Source organism: Typopeltis vanoorti, chromosome 14, assembly GCF_054136105.1.
Source record: "Typopeltis vanoorti isolate ZY-2024b chromosome 14, IOZ_Tvanoo_1.0, whole genome shotgun sequence".
NCBI classification, from domain to species: Eukaryota; Metazoa; Arthropoda; class Arachnida; order Uropygi; family Thelyphonidae; genus Typopeltis; species Typopeltis vanoorti.
The window spans coordinates 98,683,081-98,709,737 of record NC_143562.1 but is presented as its reverse complement, the minus strand read 5'-3'; the positions used below and the strand labels follow the sequence as shown (position 1 = coordinate 98,709,737).

The 26,657-nt window shown below is 36.2% G+C and overlaps 1 protein-coding gene across 2 annotated transcripts in view; it reads right to left on the bottom strand.

Annotated features, from left to right (window-relative positions):
- LOC150099795 (alpha-2-macroglobulin-like protein 1) overlaps nucleotides 1-26,657 on the bottom strand; it is a 1,007,775-nt gene that overhangs the window by 61,154 nt on the left and 919,964 nt on the right. For both annotated transcript variants that reach the window (XM_090403789.1, XM_090403790.1), the window contains exon 32: nucleotides 8,610-9,062. In XM_090403789.1, coding sequence (XP_090259915.1) covers nucleotides 8,610-9,062 — 453 coding nt within the window. The remainder of the gene's footprint in view (nucleotides 1-8,609; nucleotides 9,063-26,657) is intronic.

The window sequence follows — 26,657 nt, the reverse complement described above, 5'->3', positions numbered from 1 at the left end:
GATTTAACCTGGTTATTTGAGTCTAAACAAGGCAGAGACATGGTAAAAGGATAAGTCAGTCCTATTACATGAAGTTGTTGCTAAAACAGAGGCAACCAAACTCATGAACACATTTCATACACACCCTTACAAATTGATGAGGGGGGAGAATTTTGTATGTGCATGGGGAGTAAGGTATTTGATTTGTTTTGTTTAGTTTGGTTTGCCTGTTTAGCAGGATGGAAAACCCAAGTTTCTGGGAGGGAAAACCTTATCACCTTCATATGCAACCTCTGTGTATGGCTTTGGGAAAGGGAACTTGGGGTAATCCCTGAAAACTGAGCAAGGAAGTGGTTATGAAGACAGGCTCTTATCATGGTATGTGGTTAGTGACTTGAATAAGTTGCCTGTGAGAGTTGTATGTCTTCAGTGAATGCAGAGGTGTAAAAGATATTTAAGTACTGTTGTGATCTAAAATGGGAGTTCCTCCCCCCCCCTTTCCCTTTAAATAATAATAATAATAATAATAATAATAATAATAATTTGATAGCATCTTATGCAGAAAGTTATTTTATCACTATCAAAATGTAGTGTATTGGTGAACAGAGTCCTAGAAAATTAAGGTTCAGTGATGTATTTACAGCTTGGTATTTGTGTTACTAATGTTATTAAAGATAATTTGTATAAGTTTGTTATTCAGTTATTTGATGATAATGCAGAATGATTCTGATATAGTACATGATATAAAATCTCTTTTTATCCAAAATGTAAAGCCTTATGATGCAATTCATTAAAATTCTCCTAAAGGGATATTTTGTCAGAATATTCTGCATTATTCATCTTATTCCACGAGAATTATTTATCTTAACTATACATTATCATCAAATAAGTAGACAACTCCCCTCAGGGTTATCCAGTTATGTGATGGTGGGACTTTCCTGTAAAAAATGATGGCAAAAGGCCTGAGAATGATAGCGAACAGAGAGCTGGTTGGCCAAGTGGTTAGCATACCCACTCTCCAACCAACAGGTTGCAGATTTGAATCCCGCCATAGGCATGGATGTCTGTGATTGTCTTTAGGTGAAAGATGAATTTCATCACCTAGAGCAGTGGTTCTCAAACTTTTTGAAGTCGGGGCGCATTTAAAATCCTACAAATAATTGTAGGATTTGCACTATATACAAATTTCTGAGAAATATGTTATAATAATTAAGTCAAATATTACAGAAAAAAAATAATGCGATAAAAAAAAATAAAATGAAACATACCTTAAGTTTATTCATTCTTGTGTTTATGAGAAACATGAGCCTGATGTGTCCTAGCGATTGCTCCAATGTTTGGGCATATATATGAAAGGCAAACTCTCATTTCCTCGTCAATAAATTGAAGAGTTCCTCTCTTTTTACACTTAATTGTGGTGAGGGTAGAAAATCCTAATTCACATAAATATGATGTTGAAAATTGTAGTAAAATGTTCAAAGCTTTTTTAGATATTGACACATATTCTTCTTTTATAGAAATCCAAAAGGTTTCAAGAGACAATTCCTTATGTTTAATCATCAATCCACGATCAGTGGATATAGCTGCCAGTTCTTCTTCTTCTGTTAATGTTAAACCAAAATCACTTGAAGTTTCCATAAATGGGTTTCTAATCCAATCATATTGTTCAGTGTTAAGTGATGGAAAATAAGAACTCAATTTTTCTTCTAAACTTGTTAAATGTTCTACTATTATTGGAAGTGTTTCATTTATGCAAGTGTTACTTATCAATGGAAACATTTCCAAATTACTTTCAACAGCTTTTCTTTTCCAAATCTGTAGTTTTCTCTGAAACGCTTTCATTTTGTCAGTGGATGTGAGAATATTTTCTTCTTTCCCTTGCATGCTAGTATTCAAAATATTGAGCTGCTGAAATATATTGGCCAAATACTGTAACCTGGCAATCCAAAATTCCCACTGAAGGAGGTTACAAAAATGTAATTGTTTCATCTCTTCAAAAAACGCAAGAAGTTCTTGTCGTAGCTCGTGTACACGGGTAAGTACTTTCCCCCTTGACAGCCATCTGTGTTGTGAATCCATATCGATACAAAGCTTTTCGAATAAACACGATTTGACAGGTCTTGTTTTAATAAAGTTTACCATCTGAACAACTTGATCTAAAACTTCTCTTAATTTTTCTCCCAATGTTTTTGCCATCAAGGCCTCCCTATGAAGAAAGCAGTGAGTTACGATAACATTCTCATTTTGTTTTTTTACAAAAGATGTAAGGCCCTTAACACAGCCTACCATGGAAGGGGCTCCATCTGTACAAATGCCTACACACACGACTTCCATGTTAACTGGCATTTATCAAGATAGCTATTCAAAATATTAAAAATGTCCTCACATTTTGTAGACACACTTAATTCTTTGCAAAAAAGAAACTGATTTACTATTTGATCTTCATTAATAAAACGGATGAATGCTAAGAGTTGCACCTTGTTGGTAATGTCTGTTGACTCATCAACTTGCAATGCAAAATTTGAATACTGAAGATTTCATTTTCAGTATTCAAATTATTCAAAATTAAAATTATTCAGTATTCAAACTGTGTCGTTGGACAGAGGAATCTTGCTTATTTTCATTGCTTCTTCATTTCCTAGCATTGTCATGACCATTTTTTTGCATGCAGGCAAAATAAGTGACTCACCTAAAGTATGATCTTTCATATTTTTTGCTATCAGTTCTGAGACTTGATAAGAAGTGATTTGAGCTTTATCAGAAACAGTCATTATACTTTTAAAAGAATTTGCCGCTTTTGTTTGCTGTTCAGACAATCTCTTGAAAAAACTTACAGATTTATCTTGTAAATTAGAGTGTATAATTTTAAAATGTTTACTCAATTTACTAGGAAGCAATGATTCATTTGCCATTTTACATCCACATACTAAACATAGCGGCAAAGGATGATCTTCACTTCCGGTCCAAGTGAAACCAAAGCTTAAATAACTTTCATTATATTTGCAAGTAGGCCGCGATTTTGCTTTTTTACTTGCACTTAACTTTTGCTCACTTCCAGAATTTGATTCTTCAATATCACGCTTCTTTTTGAGAAATCTATCCATTTTATTTGGGTGTATTTATCTGAAAATAAGTAATATGTACATAACATCCACTTCCAACACTTTTAAAATAAGTAATATACACAACAAGAATAAACCATATTCTTGTTCTCTTTGCAAGAAAAACCGCTATTAATTAACATAATAATGATGTGTTGACAAAAAGAGCGGTATATCCGTAATGAAAAGATATAATAGAGCAACTATATTTATTTTTATATCTGGACACATTTCTCTGGAATACCACAGAGCACACCAGGAAATCTTCTAGGGCGCACCAGTGCACCCTGGAACACCCTTTGAGAACCACTGACCTAGAGTGAGACAACCATCCTGTTTATTGGAGGCCTGAAGTGACATGAAATATTTCCATGTTTGGTCTCTAGACTAGGGTTTCCAGACTATGTAAAATAAATAAAAAAAAATTACAAAAAATATATATAAAATTGATAAAAATGGAGGGAAAAAATCCTTATCCCACCCATGGTACAAATGTACTATAGGTTTAATAATAACTTTTACAGGTCGGAACCACAAAAAAAATAAGAAAAGGAAATTGATTATAAAAGCGATAAAGAAAATATAAAGAACAGTGCTGATGTCGAGAAAAATATTGACAATGATGGAATGTTGTCCTTCAGTTGAAAAGGCCAAGCAGGCAAACCATTTCAAAACACACACAATTAATAGATAAAACATATTTAATGGGTGAAGTGGAGTTTGATCTATCATAGAAGGTGAATGAGACGAATTCATTCAATCAAGTGTTATTTATAAAAATTAAGTAAATAATTAAATGAAGAGACAGAAAATGATGTAATCATATATGTCAAGGTTTCCATTCTTTAAGTTAATTCTTCAATCCAAATTACGAGTGCTCATTCCGTGTTTTCTAATAAAGTATCTCTTGAGTATGATGAATAATTTGGTACTTGGTTTTGTGCCAGAAATGACAGATTTTCTTATTGCGACTTCATTCTTTTTAATTGCTCGTATAGTAGATTCGCCTAAATTAAAATGTTTACCAATCGCCGGAGATCCCTCTCCTTTGCTAAGCGATCTAAAATTGCAATTTTTCATTTTCAAAGAAATTGCTTTTCTTTGATGCTTTTTTTTCTCCATTGGGCCAAATTAAATCTTTAAAATACCAATTAGCAAAATTTAGACTTTTGATAATAAAAAGGCAAACACTTACTCACATGCAAAATTAAACTTCACGAACACTCACTGCTTGCACGTTATGCCAGAATGTGTTGCAACACACTGTTCATTATGTACAATGGTGATGAACGAATTGGTCAACGACACACAAAATCACATGCTTTATAGATAAAATTTTCCAACTGTTATACAAGCAAAATAGTTACCACTTTAAAAACTACAATGATCATAAAAGAGAAGTTAATTTTCCTTCATGTAATAATAAACAACTCATCCCACAAACTCATTTCCCAAACTGTGTTCCGCGGAAGGTGAATAAGTGTTCCGCGAGAAGTCTCGTGTAATCATTTTAGCATTCTAAGCATTTTTCATGAATAAATATGTTATAGTGGAAATATTCTGAGGAGAATAACATTCGTGAATATGTCGAAAAGCTCAGACCCAGAACGTCTAAATAACATCTGGGTACAAATGTTAATGATGACCAAGCTGTGTATTTTTATACATGAAGTATTCATGAATAATCGTTAATTTTCACACATTGAAACCTTTCAACATTCGGGAAAGGGAATACTGCTGTTTATGACAGGTCATAAAAATTGCCTGCAAGCCGATTACTACAATGTGTGGCGTATCCTCTATTCTCAAAACTGAATGAAATAACATCTGTTGCAAATGTTAGTGACCAATCAGCAAGGAAGTACAGTACCCCCCCCCCCCCCGAGTTACGTAAGTAATGCGTTCCGTAAACCTTTATGTAACTTGAATTTTACATAAGTCAAATTTGGAAATTGCTTAAGTGTAACTTTGTAAAAAACTGCAATATTTATTATTATTATATGTATGTATATATACAGATATGTAAATACTACTGCATGATGTTTCATATTATTTACACAGTATTATTTTATAAATGAAACATCATGCAGTAGTATTTACTCCGATATAAACTATAAAAGTATGAAAAATTGCAGACCTTTGTTTTTTTAGATTTATTACCAGTGCATTCGGTTTTGCGTTTCGAATCCATTTTAAGGGTAAATAAACAACGAACACTAATGGTGATAAACAAGTGACTAAACTAACCACGTGCGGCATGGACTACTGACGGGTCAGGGAAAGGAGGAATTGTTTACGGAGTCCTTATTTCTCATTGGTTGGTTTCAGTTTGAATGTCCCAGATTTTGCACACTTGCCCTCTGCTGCTCTCGGCGTTTACTGGTAACCTGTCACTATTCGTTACATTTGCTGTGAATGCCGACTCTAGTTAACATTATGTCGTTGCATACTGCAATGGATGTCAAAGATGCAAATATGTTCACACGCACTAGTAGTTGTAATTTTCGAGATTTATTATGTAACTTCTAATTTACGTAAGTCGGGGGGGGGGGGTTACTGTATAAAGAAAATTTTTCCACTGAAATTGAAGATCAGGGTAGTCTGTATCTGGTTCTAAGATCTAGTAATACTGAATACTTTCTTCAAGTTCGTATTGTAAGGTGAAAGCACTTGTTTCGAAACTGTAGGGCCGTGATTTTTTAAAAGTAATAGCCCTACAGATTTAAATTTTAATATGAATAAGAGACAAGGATCTTTGTTTAATTTTGGTGTTAAGAAATCTCTTATTGAAGGTGTTTGTGATGCAACAGATAGTGATTGATCCACCTCCAGCCTACAAAGCAATCTCCAGGATGTACAAAAGTAGGGGAAAACTATCAGCACACAGGAGAAAAAGTCTGCATTCACTCGTAAGTACTTATAATAATATTATAAATTTTTGGTGATCAGAATCGGATATGTCAATGAAAATCAGCACAAATTAATTTAAAGACGTTTATGTTTAATTAATTATTAATTAATAATAAAAATCAGCTAAATTAACAATTAATCATTAATTAATACATTACAAAATAATCAAGTGTTCCATGAAAATTTCAGGAATTGTGAAGTGTTCCGTCCTAGGAAAAGTTTGGGAAACGCTGGATTACCCTATTATTGGAATGGATTCTCCTTCTATTGACATGTGCAGAAGTGTTGAAAGGTCTTGTATCTGTGGGCGTACAATACCATATAACTTCAAATCCGCATAAAAAGAGATCAGTGTGTGTGTGTGTTCATAGAATGATTTACTTGGTGTGAATACATGTTATTTAGTATTAAATGACTAGAATACCGAGATTAAATAAAAGCAGATTTTATTCGCATGACTAGTTTCGTCTTTCACAGACTTCTTCAGGTGCACAAAACATAGAAATAACCAGCAAGATAACCTTAAAATAAACTGGCTCTGAACAGTACAAAAAAGCATTAGCAAATAACTGTTAAGATTCAAGCCTTGATGAGTTTAAAAAAGAACTCTCTCTAACTGTATTATTAGGTATATGCATGCTTTTAAGATCTGGAGCCAATATTGGATAGCAGAACAGTGACATTCTGACAAGTTGTAACTCAGGTTACTGTTTATATGTACAGGGTTAAGGATTATTTCTTTTGATTGTATTATTTTCCTTTCTATTCATCGTAACAATGATGAATATTATTTGACTTTTCCCAGAGAACTGGATGTGGGAGCCCTTCCTTTGCAATTAGCGGAAAACAGGATTTGGCTAGATAAAGCACTGGCTCATGTTCTCTTATAATTTATGTCTCTTTGATGTTCCTCGATGCGAAGTTCAATTGATTTTTCTATCTGGCCAAAGTATGGGTTACTACAATTGCAGAAAATCTGATAGACGCTGGGATATTTGAGGTTGTTGACTAGTCTTTGCTGACTTAAAAGGGAACATAGCTTTGGTAGTGTTGTTAAGAAAGTCTGTATGTTATATTTTTTTAGAATCTTTGCCAATTTTGGTGTGACAGAGCTGATGTAAGGAACAGAAATGTTCCCCTTAAAAACTGAAGTATCTTCATTGAACAGGAGCTTGTTGATAGTCTTCATTGAATAGCCATTTAGTTGAAGATAAGGCTATCTCATCCTTCCCTTTAAAACCAAAGATTTGGAAACATTACATTGACATCTTTTTAATTTGGGAACATGGCCTTGAATCTGTCCAGAATTTCCAAGACCACCTGAATAATATACATCCTAACATAAAGTTTACAACTGAGTTGGAGGTCATCAGTTCTCTTTCTTTTCTGGATGTCAAACTGATCCGTTCAGCAAGAAAATTCAAGATTTCTATTTACAGAAAACCTACCCATGCGAACATATATCTTTACGCTCACTCACACCATTACCCTCCACAGAAATTCGAGATCATATCTACACTCAGACACTGGCTCGCTCACTTTTTTCTGACAAAGAACTCAACAATGAACTCAATCTCCTTCTAAATACATTTCAACTAAATGGCTATTCAATGAAGACTATCAACAAACTCCTGTTCAACCCTCTCCCTCACTGCAGTGAAGATACTTCAGTTTTTAAAGGGAATTACATCAGCTCTATCACACCAAAATTGGCAAAGATTCTAAGAAAATATAACATATAGACTTTCTTCACGATACTACCAAAGCTACATTCCCTTTTTAGTCAGCCGAAAACTAGTCATAACAACCTCAAATATCCCAGCGTCTATCAGATTTTCTGCAATTGTGGTAAACCATACTTTGGCCAGATGGAAAAATCAATTGAACTTCGCCTCGAGGAACATCAAAGAGACATAAATTATAAGAGAACACGAGCCAATGCTTTATCTAGCCATGTCCTCTTTTCCGATAATTGCAAAGGAAGGGCTCCCACATCCAGTTTTCTGGGAAAAGTCAAATAACATTCATCGTTGTTACGATAAAATAGAAAGGAAAATAAAAGAATCAAAAGAAATAATCCTTAACCCTGTACATATCAACAGTAATCTGATTTACAACTTGTCAGATTGTCACTGTTCTGCTATCCAATATTGGCTCGAGATCTTAAAAGCATGCATATACCTAATAATACAGTTAGAGAGAGTTCTTTTTTAAACTCATCAAGGCTTGAACCTTAACAGTTATTTGCTAACGCTTTTTTGTACTGTTCAGAGCCAGTTTATTTTACGGTTATCTAGCTGGTTATTTCTATGTTTTGTGCACCTGAAGAAGTCTGTGAAAGACGAAACTAGTCATGCGAATAAAATCTGCTTTTATTTAATCTCGGTATTCTAGTCATTTAATACTAAATAACATATATATATATATATATATATATATATATAAAATAATTAATATGTCAGATAAAAGCTGATTACTAATCATATATATTATGAAATAACACTGCTGATACAAACTTTATTTCAACTTCTGTGATGAAAGATAAAAAACACAACATATCCATCATGAAATAATTCCTTCAAATGTTATAAGGTAAATATTTTGATATATTTCAATTACCTATCTGTCCATTTAAAAATTCTGGTGGAGGAATAACTGAAACTGCATGGTTTCCTTCAGTGCCATCAGGAAAATCAAGGTCATGATCTATATTGACAAAATCTTCTGGCCCTCCCCAATCATTATCTGTTAATTGCATTTGGAAATTTCCTTGTTGTGTCAAATCAACCTGATTTGAAGTTTCATCATTATTATTCATATCTTGTAATTTGTTGCTTTCCTCTTGCTGAATAATTGCATTATCAACTCTTGAAATTTCTCGATAATCTGAAGAAATGTTTAATGAAATAGGCTCACTGGATGTTCCAAAAGCACCACTAACAGTAGGAGGTATATAATTAGCATCATCTTCTGTATCTTTTATAAATTCAAGAGGTGGCAAAGTCGGTAACTCTGGAAGTGGAGAAGATTGGCACGTGGACTTTATCACATAACTTACTGACACACTTAACTCTGCAACCAGGAAAAAAAGTATCATCACATTAGTATAATTCACTACACTCAGAATTACTGGAAATATATTCATTATACATTTATTAAGCGTTATATTTAATGAAAGTTAAAGGAACTGGAATTTAAAAGCATAAAAAACAAGAAAGCATCCGATATAATGCATAATGAAAAGCTTATAGAATTAATGTTTATAGCAAGTACCAAGATTATTATTATTATTGACACCTTCAGGGAGTCCAAAGACTCAATGAGGAAGGGCACCTACTTTACAACTCTCTATCTCCACTACTCAATCAACCATCTACCACCCAACACTACCACCACCATTAATATTTTCACAGACAATCACAAATATCCATGCCCATGGCAGGATTCGAACCCGCAGCCTTTTGGCTGGAGAGTGGGTATGCTAACCACTCGACCAACCAGGCTGGCTGTACTATAGATGTACTATATTTTTTGATAACAGCTTCACACATATAAGAGAAAACTACAGTAAATATAATTTATTACTCCTATATATTTCACTCAAACTGTCATGAGCCTCTTTCAGGGAGAAGAGAAAAACTGGTAACAACATTTGAATTCTGAATACAAGAACGAGTCATACAGCATGCGTATAATATCACGTCTCAGTTGCAGCTTTCCAGTAGGAGGAAACACTATTAGAGTTCAGAGATATGGGAAGAGATGTAAAATTAATTAATTAATTTAAAAATAATAAATAAATAAAAATATAAAGTATAAACAATTAACAGCAATCACTTCAAAAAATTAGAAATAGGCATACAGCCTGTCCAATTAAGATTAGGGCTTCACACGATTCAAAAAATAGACAATCAAATTTGAACCTACTGCAGTGTAGCATCTTGGTATGGTTCCAGTGGACTCTGCCTAGTCTAGTGTCATTGGCATAAGAAGCAAGGCCTGAACCTTCAGATTCCAAAAATCTTATATAATTATGTTCTTCTATTCTAATAGCAGTAGAATGGTCAGTCTATCCAAAGTAGCAAAGATGACAAGAACAGGGTATTTAATAAACTCCAGGCAAGAATAAAAGTGATAATTAGGTGGTAAAAAAAGGTGACAACTTCCAGGCTGGTTTGAAGGTGGCATACAAATTATATCTGTGAAGGGTCCTTGCTGTTTACACAGATGTTCCTTTAAAGTAGGGTATGCTGATCCTTTTAACATCAGATTGCAATCTGGAAGAGGGACGATAATTATCATATATTTTCTATATCAAGATCTCGTATCCATTACTTAATATAGTAAGTTTTATTTTCTTTAATGCTTCTAATAGAAGAGACTCAGAAGAACAAATTGTGCATGCTCAGTATACAAGGCTTTTGATAATACCTATTTTTTGAAGATGAGTGAATATATCTGTCTATAAAGGATGGCTTCCTGAAACAGCAAATTTAATCTTCCTTTTTTTAAAACATCATAACTCTGTTGGTAATACTGATACCACTGTTGACAACACTCTTATCAGCTGTCAGAGATGATCTCCTCTAATCATGTACTGAAAGGGTTTTGCACCAGTCCTACTCTAGAACCATTCTAGTAACTTATGCACTTCTGTTATAGCCTCTCTTTTCAGTTTATCAACTGACCTTCAGTCTATTCTCATAGGAAGCATTTCATAGACCACCATCTTGGTCACTTGCCTCTATATCCTACTCTACTAATTCCACATCCACAGGAAACACAGATGACAAATCTGTGCATAATAATGCAGATAAGATCAGTTGAAGTATATTCATCAATAACCAAACAATCCTACAAGCTACTTACTTTCCATCAGTGCAGCAGTATGCAACTTTATTATTATTATTATTATTACCACCCCAAGACCTCGTGGAGTCAAAGACTCATCTGGGAGGTCCTTTTATCACACACACAGCTCATCATACCATGTTTTAAACACATTCAAACTCTTTGCAGACACCACATTCTTAGGCAAGGCATTCCAATCATTCACAACTCTGCACGAAAAAACCTGCCTCTCACTCCCCTACTCGCACCCTCTTCATACAGTTTCCAGGGATGACCTCTGGTTCTCCCCTGATCTCCCACTATTCTCTGTAGAACTTCTCCACAACTGATCTTATAACAACCCCTTACCAACTTGTACGTCTCTATCATATCTCCCCTCTTCCTTCTCTCCACTAGATTCTGCAAATTACATCTTCTCAATCTTTCCTCATACTCAACATTCCAGAGGTCAGAAACTACCTTAGTCAGTCTCCTTTGGACCCTTTCCAACATCTCTTAATACTTCTGAAAACCCGGTGACCAAATCTGGGCACAATAGTCCATGGGTGGCCTAATCAAAGCCTTATACAACGGAACAAGAATCTCCCTACTTCTACACGTCAGTGTCCTCCGCATCATTCCCAGAAGCCTTTGTGTTGTCTTCACAATTTTGGCAATGTGTCCCCCTAAATTTTAGATCCTTATCCACTATCACCCCCCCCCCCACACAGATCTCTTATTTCCTCTACCTCCAACAATATATTTTCACCAAGCATAAATTCTGCATCCCATCTTTGTTTTCCAAATTTTAAAACCTTACATTTTGCAACATTGAACTCGCATCCCCATTTCCGTGCCCAATCACTCAATCTATTCAAGTCTTCCTGTAAGGCCACAACATCTTCACTACACTTCATGGTTCGTCCCAACTTTGCATCATCTGCAAACAACTGAATATCTCCATCCAAATCTTCACCTATATCATTAATATACAAGTTAATCTTGTAATCTTTTCATTCCAAAGTGCATAACCTTACATTTTTCTTAAACTGCTGTTCATAAATACTGTTCACACCATAAAATACTGTTCTCACATTATGGTTTGAAATATGTAGGATTTATATAGGTGAGCAGTTATACAAGTGAGACATAATGTCTTGAGTGGAAAAGAATAAGAAGTTGGCTATAGGCCTAGTACTACACATTTCATGTGTAGTACTAGGAAAGTCAGCCCGAGATTTGAAATCTGATCTTGCCTTGAGGTAAGGAAAAGTGAAGCAAGGGTTTTTTTTTCCCTTCTTTTTTTTAAAAATTTTATTATTATCTTTATTATCAGAAATAAGATAAGATGTGTTTTAGCAATTAAATCAACAAGATTGCCCTCACTCCCACTAGATCATGAAATGAAAATTAGCATTTAAGATATTCATTATGGAGGAACTTGAGGCTTGTAACATTTCAGCACTTGAAGAAGAGAAATAATATAGCATATTATAATCAGAAAAGCTCTGGATAGCATCTCACGTCAATGACAGAGTCCTGAGGCTCAAACATTTGTGCCAAATTCTGAAGGGATGAAACCATCAACCACAATAAGCTGTTGCTGTTAGCAACCAGAAACAAAACTAATGACCTAACTGCAAAAATGGAAAGCAGACCATAAGATTATTAGGATTATTATTTTGGGCCCATATTTTATATACAGAGTTCAACTTCTACTAAAGAAAGCAGTTGGATACATGACTTATTAAAATGTTGAGATTCTGTAAATAATTCTCATAAAAATTTAAGCAAGTCTTAATACATGGAGTTATTCGAGTTTTTTAATCTCATAATGGCCTGTGTTTATTGAAGCATTAGAACTGTGAACACGATTAACTTACTATATTATTATTATTATACTGTAGGAGGTCCTAGAATGTGAGAAGCCCTAGTGTCTTTCTCACACACACACTGTTTCTGCACTCAAAACAATCTCCAGCAATACTTTCAACTTACCAATCATTCTCCACACACACACACACAAAAAAAAAAAAAATTGCACTTCACTTTCCTGCTCATGTCCTCCTTATACAGCATTTAGGAACCATCTCTTATTCTAATTCTCTCCATTCCATGAAAAATCTCTTTCACATAACTCTTCTCCTATCACAAGGTTATGCAACTTGCATTTTCTCAATTTTTCTTTATATCCAACATTATTACTATTATTATTATTAATATCTGACCTCCATGGAATCAGAGACTCATTGTAGGAGGTACACACTATTGCATACAACTCATCCAACCGTGCCTTAAACTGATTCAATGTGTCCACATTCATAACACACTCAGGCAATGCAGTCCACTCACAACCACTCTCCATGCAAAGAATCTTCTCCTCACACTCACCTCATACAGTTTCCTTCGATGCCCCCCCCCCCTCCTATTCTATGAAAAATCTCTTCCATGTCAACCTGATAACCTCTGACTAGCTTATATATCTCAATCATATCCCTCCCCCTCTCATCACAATGAAAACTTGGTGACCAAATTTGTGCACAATAATCCATATGAGGCCTGATCAAGGCTGCAAATCACTATTGAACTGACAGTTCCACTTACCTGCCCATTCACGTAACCTATTCAAGTACTCATGTAAGGCCATAACATCTTGACTTTGCATTGCTTTCCCCAATTTTGCATCATCTGCAAATAGTTGCATATCACTAGTTAAACCCATCCCAATATCATTAACATACAAATTGAACAACAATGGTCCCAAAACTGACCCTTGTGGTACACCACTAATAACCTTCCTCTTTCGGGATAATGCGCCCCATATACAACTTTCCAAGACCTATCTGACAGCCAGTCACTGATCCAACTCAGAAGTCTGTTATCCAATCCCATTTGTTTCAATTTATTTAACAATTTGTCATGTGGCAGTCTATCAAAAGCTTTTGCAAAATCCAAGTACACCATTGTATAAGCATCTATCCAAGGTATTTGTCACATTATTATAGTACATAAGTTAGCAAAACATGATCTCCCTTTAACAAATGTATACTGATAACCACAGAGAATGTTGCTATTATCAACCCATTTCTGTATCCTACTCCTCACCAATCTTTCCAGTATATTCACCATAACTCCAGATATACAGATTGGCCTATAATTTGAAGCTACAGCCTTATCAACACCTTTATGCAGTGGAGAAATTTTACCCACTTTCCACTCCCTTGGAACCTGTGCTGTTGTAAGACTCTAATTACACAGGCATGCCAATTCCCTTCAGATGAATGGTGGTGATATGCGCCTTATTGACATCAAGTTTATTTATTTATTTCCTTAAATACCTCCTGCTCAGGCACAATTAAGTCATCCTCTCCTATGTCCTCTACTTAATTTCCTCATGATTCTACCCTGATCAGGATGAAATACTTTTATAAATTGATTACTGAATGCCTCAACAGTGTCTTCTGCAGCAGTTACTATTCTACCATTTTCATTTATTAACATCATCTTACCACGATCATTCTTCCATCTACTTGCCACACATCTAAAAAACTCTTTAGGGTTTTCTTCGCCTGATTTGCCAAATTTTGCTCATACTGCACTTTAGTTTTCCTTGCTAACTGAGTCACTCTCCTGGCTTGTTCTTTCTACTCTTCACATAACTGATTATTACTATTAAACGTGTGGACAGACTTATGTGTTCGTCGAACATGTTGTTTATTATTTTAACGGTATAATAGAACACAGAAACTAAGTAAATAATTAATTTATTATCTTGATGCTGATATTTCGCTGGTATTATAACCAGCATCTTCAGAGCACAAAAACACTGTTTGTCACAATACGCGAGACTAAAACAACATGGTGTATTTCAACAAAATTGTAGCAGCAACACAAAGACTAGAGTCCTGATTTTGGCGCCCTCTATCTGAAAAAAAAAAAAAAACAAAAAAAAACGCTATCATATATTACTAGAGTCCTAGAAAAGTGCTAGTTTTTTCTTAATATGACTGTCTCCCAGATCTTCGGCAAGTTAATACAGCCATATTTGTTGAGATTTGGAGTGTGTTTTAGGGCTTCTGTCGCCTCTAAGAACAATCTCTCTGATTTATATGGGTTTCTGTGTAGTACTTTTGTGTTTTTCCAGTTGATCCTGTGTGCAGGGGTATCCAGAGCATGGTCTGCTAGGCCCGACTTCCCATAATGATATTTCCGGACGTATCGTTTATGTTCGCTGATGCGGATATTCACAGTTCTTCCTGTTTGACCGTAGTAGGCTTGATTGCATGAGCAGGGTACTTGGTAGACTCCTGGATGTGATAAAGGAGGAATGCTGTCCTTGGGTGAGCGGATGAGGGTGGCTAATTTGCTACATGGTCTGAATGTAGTGCGTAGTTTATGTTTATTGAGAATTCTTGAGATCTTTTCGGATGTACCTTTAATGTAAGGGATGGTGACTGTTTTGTTGTAGTTCTCTGTGGTGGATGGTGGGAGGGGTTTCTTAGGAGTGTTTAGTATTTTGTTTATTTTTTGTGGATTGTAGCCGTTGGCCAAGAAGGTGTGGCGTAAGTGAGTCAGTTCAGCAGTGAGAGCCTTGTCATTTGAACAGATTGCTCTCGCTCTATGGGTTAGCATAGAGCAAAATATCAGCATCAAGTTAATAAATTAATTATTTACTTAGTTTCTGTGTTCTATTATACCGTTAAAATAATAAACAACAGATTATTACTATTATTCATCTTGTACTGCCTCCAAATAATTTCTTCTTCCAGATTTCATGCTTAAGCTCCTCAATGATCCATTTCACCTACCTAATTCAGCCTTTTGGCCTTCGGAATACATTCATGTATTGATGCTGTTATGTATTTGCATTTTTGAAAATTATGGAGACAACTATTGTTTTTGAATAAAAACTTTAGTTTAATATAACTAAAATCTACATTCAATGTTTCGACCTTTGTGTTAAGACCATCTTCTGGAGCATACAACTATACACAGAAAACAAGCTACACTACATTCAAACTGGTTTGTTAAAGATACTGACCAACCGCTACAACAAATGTTGGCCTGACCTCTGGTGAGAAAAAAAAAAAAAGAAAAATTATACATCAACACTAGAGTCCTATTATATACAACCAACAGATAACATTAACATATTAATGTTATCTGTTGGTTGTAGAAATACGTTGGGCACAACAACAACAAGTATCTATCTATATACATATATTAACATCATGATTATACTTGTACATTCCAGCCAGTTGGTATGGAATGGTTTCTAATACTAGCTGAAGATTGGCTAGAGTCCTAACTTATGTTGGATCTTATATATTAGGTAGGCTGAATGTGTGCCATCCAGATCCTTGGAATTTTCATGCCATCTTTATTGTTGATATTTGGGTGGTTTATCAGGATTTCGCAGGATTCCTTAAATTTCCTTTTATACCAGGTTTTTGTGTGGTGTAAAGAGCGGGTGCTTTTCCAGTTGATTTGGTGTAAGGTGTTGAGCGCGTGGTCTGAGAGGCCTGCTTCATCATAATGGTTATATTTAATGTGTCTAATATGTTCTTTCTTGCGTATAGGGATTGTCTATCTTGTTTCACCAATGTACGGTAAGTTGCAGGTGCAGTGGATGCAATAGACTCCAGGATGTGCTAATGGGAGGAGAGGATCCTTAGAGGAGTTGAATATGGTTTTAAGTTTAGTGGGTGGTTTAAAGGTGGCATTGAGGTTATAATGTTGTAGGATTCTGTTGATTTTTTCCGATAACCCTTTAATGTATGGGATGGCTATGGTTTTACTGTAATCTAGATTCGTTTTTGTTGTTGTTTTATGGAGTATTTTATTAATAGTATTTTTGTTATAGCCATTATTTATGAATGTGTCGCTGATTATTTTTAGTTCTTGTTTCAGGGCTTGCTGGTTAGAGCAAATTGTTGTAGCTCTGTTTTTAAGGGTGTTAATGATTCCATATTTTTGTGATGGGTGGTGGTATGAATTAGCATATATGTATTGGCCAGTGTGTGTGTGTGTGTGTGTGTGTGTGTGTGTCGGTTTTTGGTAGACCGTGAAGGATAGACTGCCTGAAGGAAGACATGTAACTAGTGTGTCTAGGAACGGGAGCGAATTTTGATTTTCAATTTCGATGGTAAATTGTATGCGTTCGTGTTGTTTGCTCAGGTGGCTAAGGAATGTGTTTAGCGTTTGTCGCCCGTGCGGCCAGATCACGAACACGTCGTCAACGTATCTAAGCCAGACTATCGGTCTAAGTGTGGCAGAATCAAGAGCCCTTTGCTCAAACGTTTCCATGTAGAAGTTAGTGATTGGGGGGGGGGAATAGTGGTGAGCCCATGGCTGTACCTTCCTTCTGTAGGTAAAATTTGTTTTGCCACACGAAGTAACCTGACTGTAGTACGTGGGCAAAAAGGGCCATAATGTACGGCAGAAATTTGTTCTGTAGTAGGAGAATTGTGTCATTGATGGGGACATGAGTGAAAAGGGCAGAAACATTGAAACTGACTAACAGGTCATCTTTGTCGAGTGTTACGTTTTTAATTTTGTTTATAAAGTGTTGTGTGTTTTTTATGTAGGAGGGAGAATGACCTACCAACTCCTTGAGTGTTGCCGTTAATTTCTTAGCTAAGTGGTAATTGGGAATGTCTATTCCTTCCACAATTTCTTTGTCAGCTCCCAAGCAGCATTTATTTCCTTACTGCTCAACTCCTTGTTCCATGTTATAGCTCCAAGCTGTCTCCTGGGCTTCTCAAAATCACCAGTGATGTTATGCCACATATATTCTCTCCTCACAAAAGTCTGCATATGGCTAGCCACAACCAACTTGATGACATAATGATCACTTTCACCGACTAAATCAAAGTGTGAAACCGACTCACAATTACATCCTCTGATGAAATGATCAGATCTAAAACTCTCGATCCTATCATGCCATCCTTTAAATGCTGCCTGAGATAGTTATCCCTGAAGAACTCGAGAAATTCATTTTCCTTATTCCTAAATGCTATCTCTTCATTCCAATATTGGATCACTCAATAATTGTGTGTGTGATTTTTTATGGTTCAGATTGCACTTCACTCCATGCTTTTGGAAGTGTTGAAATGCAAATAATTAGACCTTTTGCTAAAATATTTTGTTAAAATAATTTCAGTTCAACACTTACAAAAGCATGGAGTGAAGTGCAATCTGAATCATACAAAAGCATACATATACACAAATTATTGCAGTGATGCTTAAGAAAATGGCATGCAGAAGTATGGATTGTGATTCTCTTATCCACAGATGGAAGGCTGCATTGCACGCATGCATACATACACACACTGTTGGTGGATCTATATTAGAGAAAGTGGATAAGAAAAGGGATTTTGGGGTGAATGCTGAAAAAATCTGAAGTTCTGATCAGGCTATTGGACTATCGTGCCCAGATATGGTCACCTGGATTCAAAAAGAATAAATTAACCTTGGAGAGGATACAGTTATGAGGATAAACCGACAAAGGGGTAATGTAATTGAGACATTTAAACCACTCATATGTATTTACAGGATTGACGGAGGGGAGATTTTTCATATAGTTGAAGAAGGGGAAAAATAAAGGATAAGAGGTCATTCTAATCTTTACAGGTATCTGTGGCATGACTATAAATAATAAATTACATGATAACCACAGTACTTAACTTTAATGAAATGAAAGTACATATTTTTCATACTGAAGATAACAGTACATCATCAGTGTGCAGAAACAAGCAATCAAATGAACTGGAATACAAAGTACATACAGCAGTCAGTGGTGTACCAATTAAAAACTGTTGCTACATGCTAGAAATTAATATTAATAAATAATATTATTAAAAATATTACTAAAAACTATTTTTGATAGTTACATAAGATAAGAATCTCCCAAACTTTTGGCAGAGAGAGACAATCATTCCGATTCAGATTTGGCCGATGTAAAAGTGCTTCGCAACTTCGAAAAGGCGTTCATATACCTTTAAACCTGCATCAATAGAGAAGACGAGCTTTATCCCACTGAATATTGTGTTTAATGTAAATACTATGTTGTGCCAGACCAGACCTTTGAAGTTTCATGTATTCAAACACTCCTGACAACATTCCTACTAATAAATGGATTGTGAATATTCTGGATGCCCATTATCTGATGTTGAAACTAGTGTATTAGCTAAAAGCCATGACTTTAGTGTGGTATCAAAATGTACCCCATATCTTGAATTTTTGCATAATATCGAGCGCAATCTGTCGGGACTTTCCAGCAAAAATGCTAATAAACTACACTTTGAAGTTGCTGCTTCACTTTTTAAAAGAAAATTACCTCCATGTAATTTGCCTAGTGCTGAAAAACCCGTGTGCTAGTTTCATTAAGAAAAAATAGCAATATATCTATTTCGAAAGCAGATAAAGGAAAAGCGGTAGTAGTAATGGATAAGGCTGACTATGAGAGAAAAATAGACTTCCTTTTACAGGATACCACCACCTATCAAGAAATTAATTATAACCCTACTAAAATGCAAATTAAACAATTAAATAAGCTGCTTGATGAAGTTGTTAGATGGGATCAAAATACTGTGGACAAGTTGCGCACTCATTTTGGAAGAACTACTCGTTTATATGGCCTCCCAAAAATTCGTAAAGAAGGTTATCCGGTAAGACACATCGTGAATTGTATTGACTCTCCCACCTATAGAACTGCTAAATTTCTGTCACGCTTATTAACTGCCCATACAGGACAATTCAGATCATTTATCGAGAATTCCACACATTTTCTTGAAAAAATCAAGGATATTTAAATACAAGAGTTGGATTTGTTAGTCAGCTTTGGCATTGTTTCCTTCTTTACCAACATTCCATTATCTGACACTGTTAATTTACTATATGATGATTACTCTCCTGATATTACGGAGATTTTTGAATTTGTTATACAATCAGGATATTTAGCTGGAAAAACAAGATCTATAGACAAGTTGAAGGTACTGCCATGGGTAGCACTCTATCTCCACTTTTGGCAAACTATTTTTAGAACCATCTGGAAGATGCTTGCCCTCATCCATTCATCCCCAACCCTCTCATTGGTTTCATTATACTGATGATGCCTTTGTATTTGGCCTCATTCTGAAAATGCACTTACCACTTTCCTATAACAGATCAATAGCCTTCACCCATGCATTCAGTTCACCATGGAAAAAGAAAAGGCTGTAGTTTACCATTCTTGGACATCTGTCTTACATGCACAGCCTCCAGTAATTTATCAACCAGTGTTTATCGAAAACCTACCTTCATTGGGTGTCGAGGCTAGCTGGTGAACGGTCGTGCTATCGGAGAGCTCCTCAGAGATTTGTGTTTTTTGCTGATTTATTGGTGTTTTGGATTCAATTTAATGGACTTAAGTGTTTAATTTTGGTATATTATTAGAGCTTTATTAACGTGGTTAGTGTACTAAAGTGTTTTATAACATAATCTATGTCGGAAGTCGCCGCTAGATGAATTCGTAATGAGTAGTGTTCGTGCAAGCTCCAGATAAGATAAGTATCATTTTCAGTTATCGATACAAATTACTTAATATTGTGTAGTTTTGTTTTATTTGCCTTGCGTATTTTAGTGCGTCTATTTTTGGTGTGTTATAACGTTTAATTTGACAAAACACGTTACTGATAAATATGGCACCTGTGCGTAGGAAAATGGCGGCCAGTAATGAAGGTTCGCCATCGTTATCAAAGAACGGTAGCATAAAAGAAACGAGTCAGTGTACTAGCTGTGAAATGTACGCTTTGCGGAGTGCGGTCGGAGTGTGGTTAGATGATGATAAAGGATTGAATGTGTGTAGAAAATGTAGGGAGAATGCGGAATTGAAGCGTATTTCGGATCGTGAGTGTGATATTTTTGTCAACCTTCAAAATGAAGGAAATAGGGATATGACAAGAAACGGCAAAGTTGTACATGAAAATTGTGAGAGTGTGAATGTAGAAAGTGTGAATGATAGTATAAATGGTTTCTCAGAGAACAAAAAAGATGAGATAGATACATTGAGTGAGATCGTGTTGTTGAATAGTGCGATAGAAAGAGCAAAACAGCAGCTAGAGTGCATGAACAAAAGTAGACTGAATGAACCAACCAATAATAAAAGGTATGACAGGAAAAATAGACGTATGAATGTGAACATGAACAAAATGAAGGATAGAGTGCTGTATGGAGACTCGTTAGTACGAGGTGTGTTAGTAGAGGATTTGACAAAATCGTACCAACCTGGTGCGACCATAAAGGACGTAACTGTGTCTATTAGAGAGCAAAAGGAAAGGGTGAAAGAAATGATTGTTGTGGCAGGTACGAATGATTTGAAAGGAGATAAAATGGAAATGATAGAAGACCTGAATGAATTGTTTGAGGTAGCAAAAGAAAAGAGTGAGAGAGTTAGAATGATTAGTCTTTTGCCACGGTATGACAGTGAAATGTTTAAAAGGAGGGCTATAATTGCAAATGACTTTATGCGTGGGTTATGTATGACGAGTGGTGTGGAATTTGTGGATGTGTGGAGTGAGTTTGATGGGCGAAAGGATCTATATAAGATGGATGGCTTGCATTTGAATGGTTACGGTGTAAGAAGACTTGAGAAAGTGTTGCTGAATGTAGTGGATGTGCAAATTCAGGGAAACTAGATTTGTTAGGGGGGGTGGATAGAGATACAGTCCCAGTCCTTATGGAGGCAGTTGAATGTAAGAATGAATATAATATGCCAGAGCAAATAAGGACAACAAATCAGAGTGGGATAGTTAATATAAGGCATCAAAGTAGGGTTGGGGCTAATGGGGGTCTTAAATTCATGTACACTAATACTAGGAGTATTAGGAACAAGAAGGAAGAGTTTTTGGCCATGGTTGGCACTTCCAGACCACAGGTTATAGGTATTAGTGAAACATGGCTGACTGTAGATGATATAACTAGTGGGATTGAATGTGATGGGTATAGTGTGTTCAGGAATGACAGAGAGAATAAAATGGGGGGAGGAGTATTGTTGATGGTAGCTGATGAGCTCCAGCCAAGGAGAATAGAAGTTGAATTGCAGGATAGAGAAAAGAGCACATTTGAGGCCATTTGGTGTGAGATTGTGGCTAGCAGAACTAAATATACAATTGGGTGCTGCTATAGACCAGGTGATGGAAAAGATGGTGGTGACAGTATGCACAAGCAAATAGAAGAAATGGGTGGAAGGAGGGTGATTATTATGGGAGATTTCAACTATGGTCGCATTGATTGGAGTGAGGAGAGGACACATGGGAGGAAGGAACTGGATTTTATGCGGTTATTAAGGGATAACTATCTGCGACAGCATGTAATGGAAAATACTAGGGGTCAGAGAGTGCTTGACCTAGTAATTACATCTGAGGATTTGGCTGTAACAAATATGACCACATTGCCACCAATCGGTGAGAGTGATCATAGGGTCTTAACTTGGGAGGTGGCTAAAGGTGTAGAATTTTCAATTAAGACAGGGTACATGTGGAATTATCGGGCGGGAAAGTATGACAAGCTTAGGAGTTTGATTGGTTCAGTGCCATGGCATGTACAACTGCAAGGACTAGAAGTTGATAGTGCATGGGAGGTAGTTAAGAAGTGCTTGCATGAAGCAATGGCTGACTGTATACCTAGAGTCCGAATAATAAATCAAGTAGGGGTTAAATGGATGAATAACACCATTAAGCTTGAGTTGCAAAAAAAGAAACAACTATGGAGGGAATTTAAGGAGAAGGGTGACCGGCAGGCACATGTACGGTATAAAGCGCAGGCCAGAAGGGTGACGAGTGTGGTAAGAAAAGCAAAAAAGGATTACGAAAGAACATTGGCCATGCAGGCTAAAGAGAATCCTAAACAGTTTTTTAGATATGTAGCAAGTAAAAGGAAAAATGTACATGGCAGATTGATTTTAAAGAATGCCGATGGTAGGGAGGTAACTGAATCAGTTGAGATAGTTGAGTTACTGAGTGAGCACTTTGCAAAAGTATATCATCAAGGTGGTGACATTGCAGAAACGAATAAACCAGCAGATTATACGGGAATTGTGGTTAATGAAGTGGAGGTGAGTAGTCTATTGCATAACCTCAATGTCAATACATCTGTGGGATTGGATGGTATACCAGCTCGTGTTGTACGAGAAGCAGCTAAAGAATTGTCAGCACCCTTGACCATTTTGTTTAATTTGAGTCTCGGGTCTGGGTTAGTCCCGAGTGGGTGGAAAGAGGGGAAAATAGTTCCACTGCATAAAGGTGGTTCCAAGACTGCTGTTGTAAATTACCGACCGATTAGCATATCAGGAATCACTGTAAAGGTCTTAGAGAAAATAGTCAAAAGGAAAATACAAGATTGGATTGAAGAAAATGGGATACTGTATCGGGGACAGCATGGTTTTGTGAAGGGTAGGTCATGCCTCAGTAACTTGCTCACGTATTATAACACAGTGACGGCTGAACTGGATAAGGGTAATGGGTTTACGGTGATTCTACTGGACCTTGCCAAGGCCTTTGACAGGATTCCACATGGAATTTTAATCAGTAAATTGCAGCATATGGGAATGGACATAGGGTTGGTGAGATGGATAGGAGGGTGGTTGACGGAGAGATATCAGAGAGTGGTTTACTCGGGAGTAGAGTCCACAAGACGGCCTGTGACTAGTGGTGTGCCACAAGGATCTGTTCTTGGACCAATGCTGTTTAATTTGTTCATAAATGATATAGGAAATGATCTGAGAGGAACAGTTCATTTGTTTGCGGATGATGCGAAGTTGGGTAGGGCAATAGTGAATGCAGATGACGTCAAAATTTTGCAGGATGATTTGGATAGATTGGAGGTCTGGGCTAAGGAGAATGGATGTCAGTTTAATGTGGCAAAATGTAAGGTTATGCATTTTGGGGTGAAAAGATTGGAGGCAGTTTACTGCATTGGTGGAACCCTGCTCCAGGAAATTGATGAGGCACGAGATTTAGGAGTGTTGGTGGATAGGGAATTGAAATTTAGGGGACACATTGCAAAAGTGACCAAAACAGCTCATCAAATCATTTGGTTGCTGAAGAATACGTTGACAAGCAGAGACAAGCAGGTTATTGTTCCTCTCTATCGAGCCTTGATAAGACCCCATCTAGACTACTGTGCTCAGATTTGGTCACCTTGGTTTCTTCTTGATGGCGAGGATGTGGAGAGGATCCAGAGGTGAGTGACCAAGATGATAGCAGGTCTGTGGAATGAACCGTATGAGAACAGGTTGAGGATTTGTGGGTTGCAAAAATTGGTTGATAGGCGGAGGAGGGGAGATATGATTGAGACATTCAAATTACTGAAGGGTTTCTATAAAATTAATTCAGAAGATATTTTTGAGAACAGGGCTGGTTGTGGGAGGACTAGGGGACATCCATGGAAACTGGGCAAAAGTGTGGTTAGTAAAGGTGTTAGAGCTGGGTTCTTTACTTTTAGAGTAGTGAATGAGTGGAATGAGCTCCCTGAGTCTGTAGTGGATGCTGTGACAGTGAATGAGTTTAAGGTGAGGTATGATAGATACTGTATGAATGTCAGATAGTTGTGATGAATATGATTTGGGGCCTCCCTCGATGAGTCTAATGACTCCCTGGAGTTGCCCGTAATAATAGTAATAATAATAATAATAATAGTAATACATTCATCAAAAGTCTGCTCATCACACCTCTCAAAAAATTGGTGTTATCAAGTCTAATTAATAGAGCACATAAAGTGTGCTCCTCTCCCTCAAGCTTACAACAAGAATTTCTCACTATCAAAACATTAATGGAATTTAATGGTTACAACCCTAATCAAATGCAGCAGATAATTGACTACTATGTTCCAACACCTCAGGATTGTTCAACAGACTGCAGGGTATCAATCCATTATATTTCTGGCATCTCGGTACCAACTGGTAGAATTTTGAAGTATCATCATCTCATTCCCACATATCTTCTGATCAACAAAATTTCTCATCTGTTGCCATCTACAAAAAACAAACTGGCACCTCTATCATTAGCTGGAGTCTACCAGATACCGTGCGAATGTAATCTAACATACTTTGAACAAACAGGTCATTCTGTGGAAAAAAGAATTAATGAACATCAATATTATACTGAATACATGAAACTCAAAAGTCTGGTCTGCACAACATAGTATTGACATTAAACACAATATCCAGTGGGATAAAGCTTGTCTTCTCCATAGATGCAGGTTTAAATATGAAAGCCTTTTCAAAGAAAGTTGCAAAGTCCTTTTACATCGGCCAAATCTGAATCAGAACGATTGTCTCTCTCTCCCAAAAGTTTGGGAAATTCTTATCTTATGTAACCATCAAAAATAGTTTTTAATAATATTTTTAATAATATTATTTATTATTATTAATTTCTAGTATGCAGCAACAGTTTTTAATTGGTAACCGACCAACTGCTGTATGTACTTTGTATTCCAGTTCCTCTGATTGCTTCTTTCTACACACTGATGATGCAATGTTATGTTCAGTATGAAATATCAGTACTTTCATTTCATTACGAGGGTGAACTGAAAAGTTCTTGGCTTCAACCATAGATGGCAAGATTTTTTTTTTCTAAGTTGGTGCATCTGTCATAAGCATCCATGTGAAATTGCAAATCATTCTATCAAGTAGTTTGTTTTATACCGCTGTCTGAAGCAAAAGTGTTATCTGTATCCCTTGAAATGGATAAAACTGAGTATCGTGTATAAAATTCTTTGTAAAAGAAGGTTTAAAGGCAAAAGAAATTCATTCGAAGTTCATAAAAGTTTATGGGCACTGTTCTCCTTTGTCTTCCACAATTAAGAAATGGGATGCCAAGTTTAAACGTGGCTCTAACAGCCGTAAAGATGATCCATGTGAAGGATGTCCAAAAAGTAACAACACCAGAAATCATTGATTAAGTGCATGATATGGTATTGGATGACTGGTGAGTCAAAGTGTGTGAAATTGCTGAGACTACAGGTATTTCAAAAGAACGTGTATAATAAATTTTGCATGAAGAATTGCATATGAAAAAAGCTTTGAGCAAGATGGATGCCACACTTGCTTACAGCAGATCAGAAACACACTCGCATGAAAATCTCTGAACAGTGCTTGGAGTGTTTTAACAAGAATAAAACTGATTTGGTGCATTGATTTATTACTATGGATGAGACTTGGATTCACCATTACACACCAGAATCCAAACTGCTGTTCACTGCTTTGACTGCTGTTTGGATTCTGATGTGTAATGGTGAATTCAAGTCTCATCCATAGTAATAAATCGATGCACAAAATTGGTTGTTCAGCGCCAAAGAAGACAAAGTCGGTTCCATCAGCAGGAAAGGTCATGGCATCAGTGTTTTGGAATATTAAAGGCATTTTATTTATTAATTATCTTGAAAAGGGTAAAAAAATAAATGGGGAATATTATTCCAATCTTTTAACCAGACTAGAAAAAATTCGTGAGAAAAGACCTGGTTTGCAGAAGAACAAAATCATCTTTCATCAGGACAATGCACCTGCACACAAATGGGAATGGGAAAATTAAGGGATCTGCGCTATGAATTGTTGGAACATCCACATTCCCCAGATTTGGCTCCCTCTGACTTCTATCTCTTCCTCGCTGGTCAGCATTTTTCTTCGAATCAAGAGGTGATTGCAGCTGTAGAGGGGTATTTTGCAGATCGTACTGAGAACCATTACAGGGATGGGTAATGGTGCTGGAGCATTGCTGAAAAAAATGTATTAGTCATAAGAGAGATTATGTTGAAAAATAAAAATAATTTTGAAATTATAAATTCGTTTTTTCATTGTTA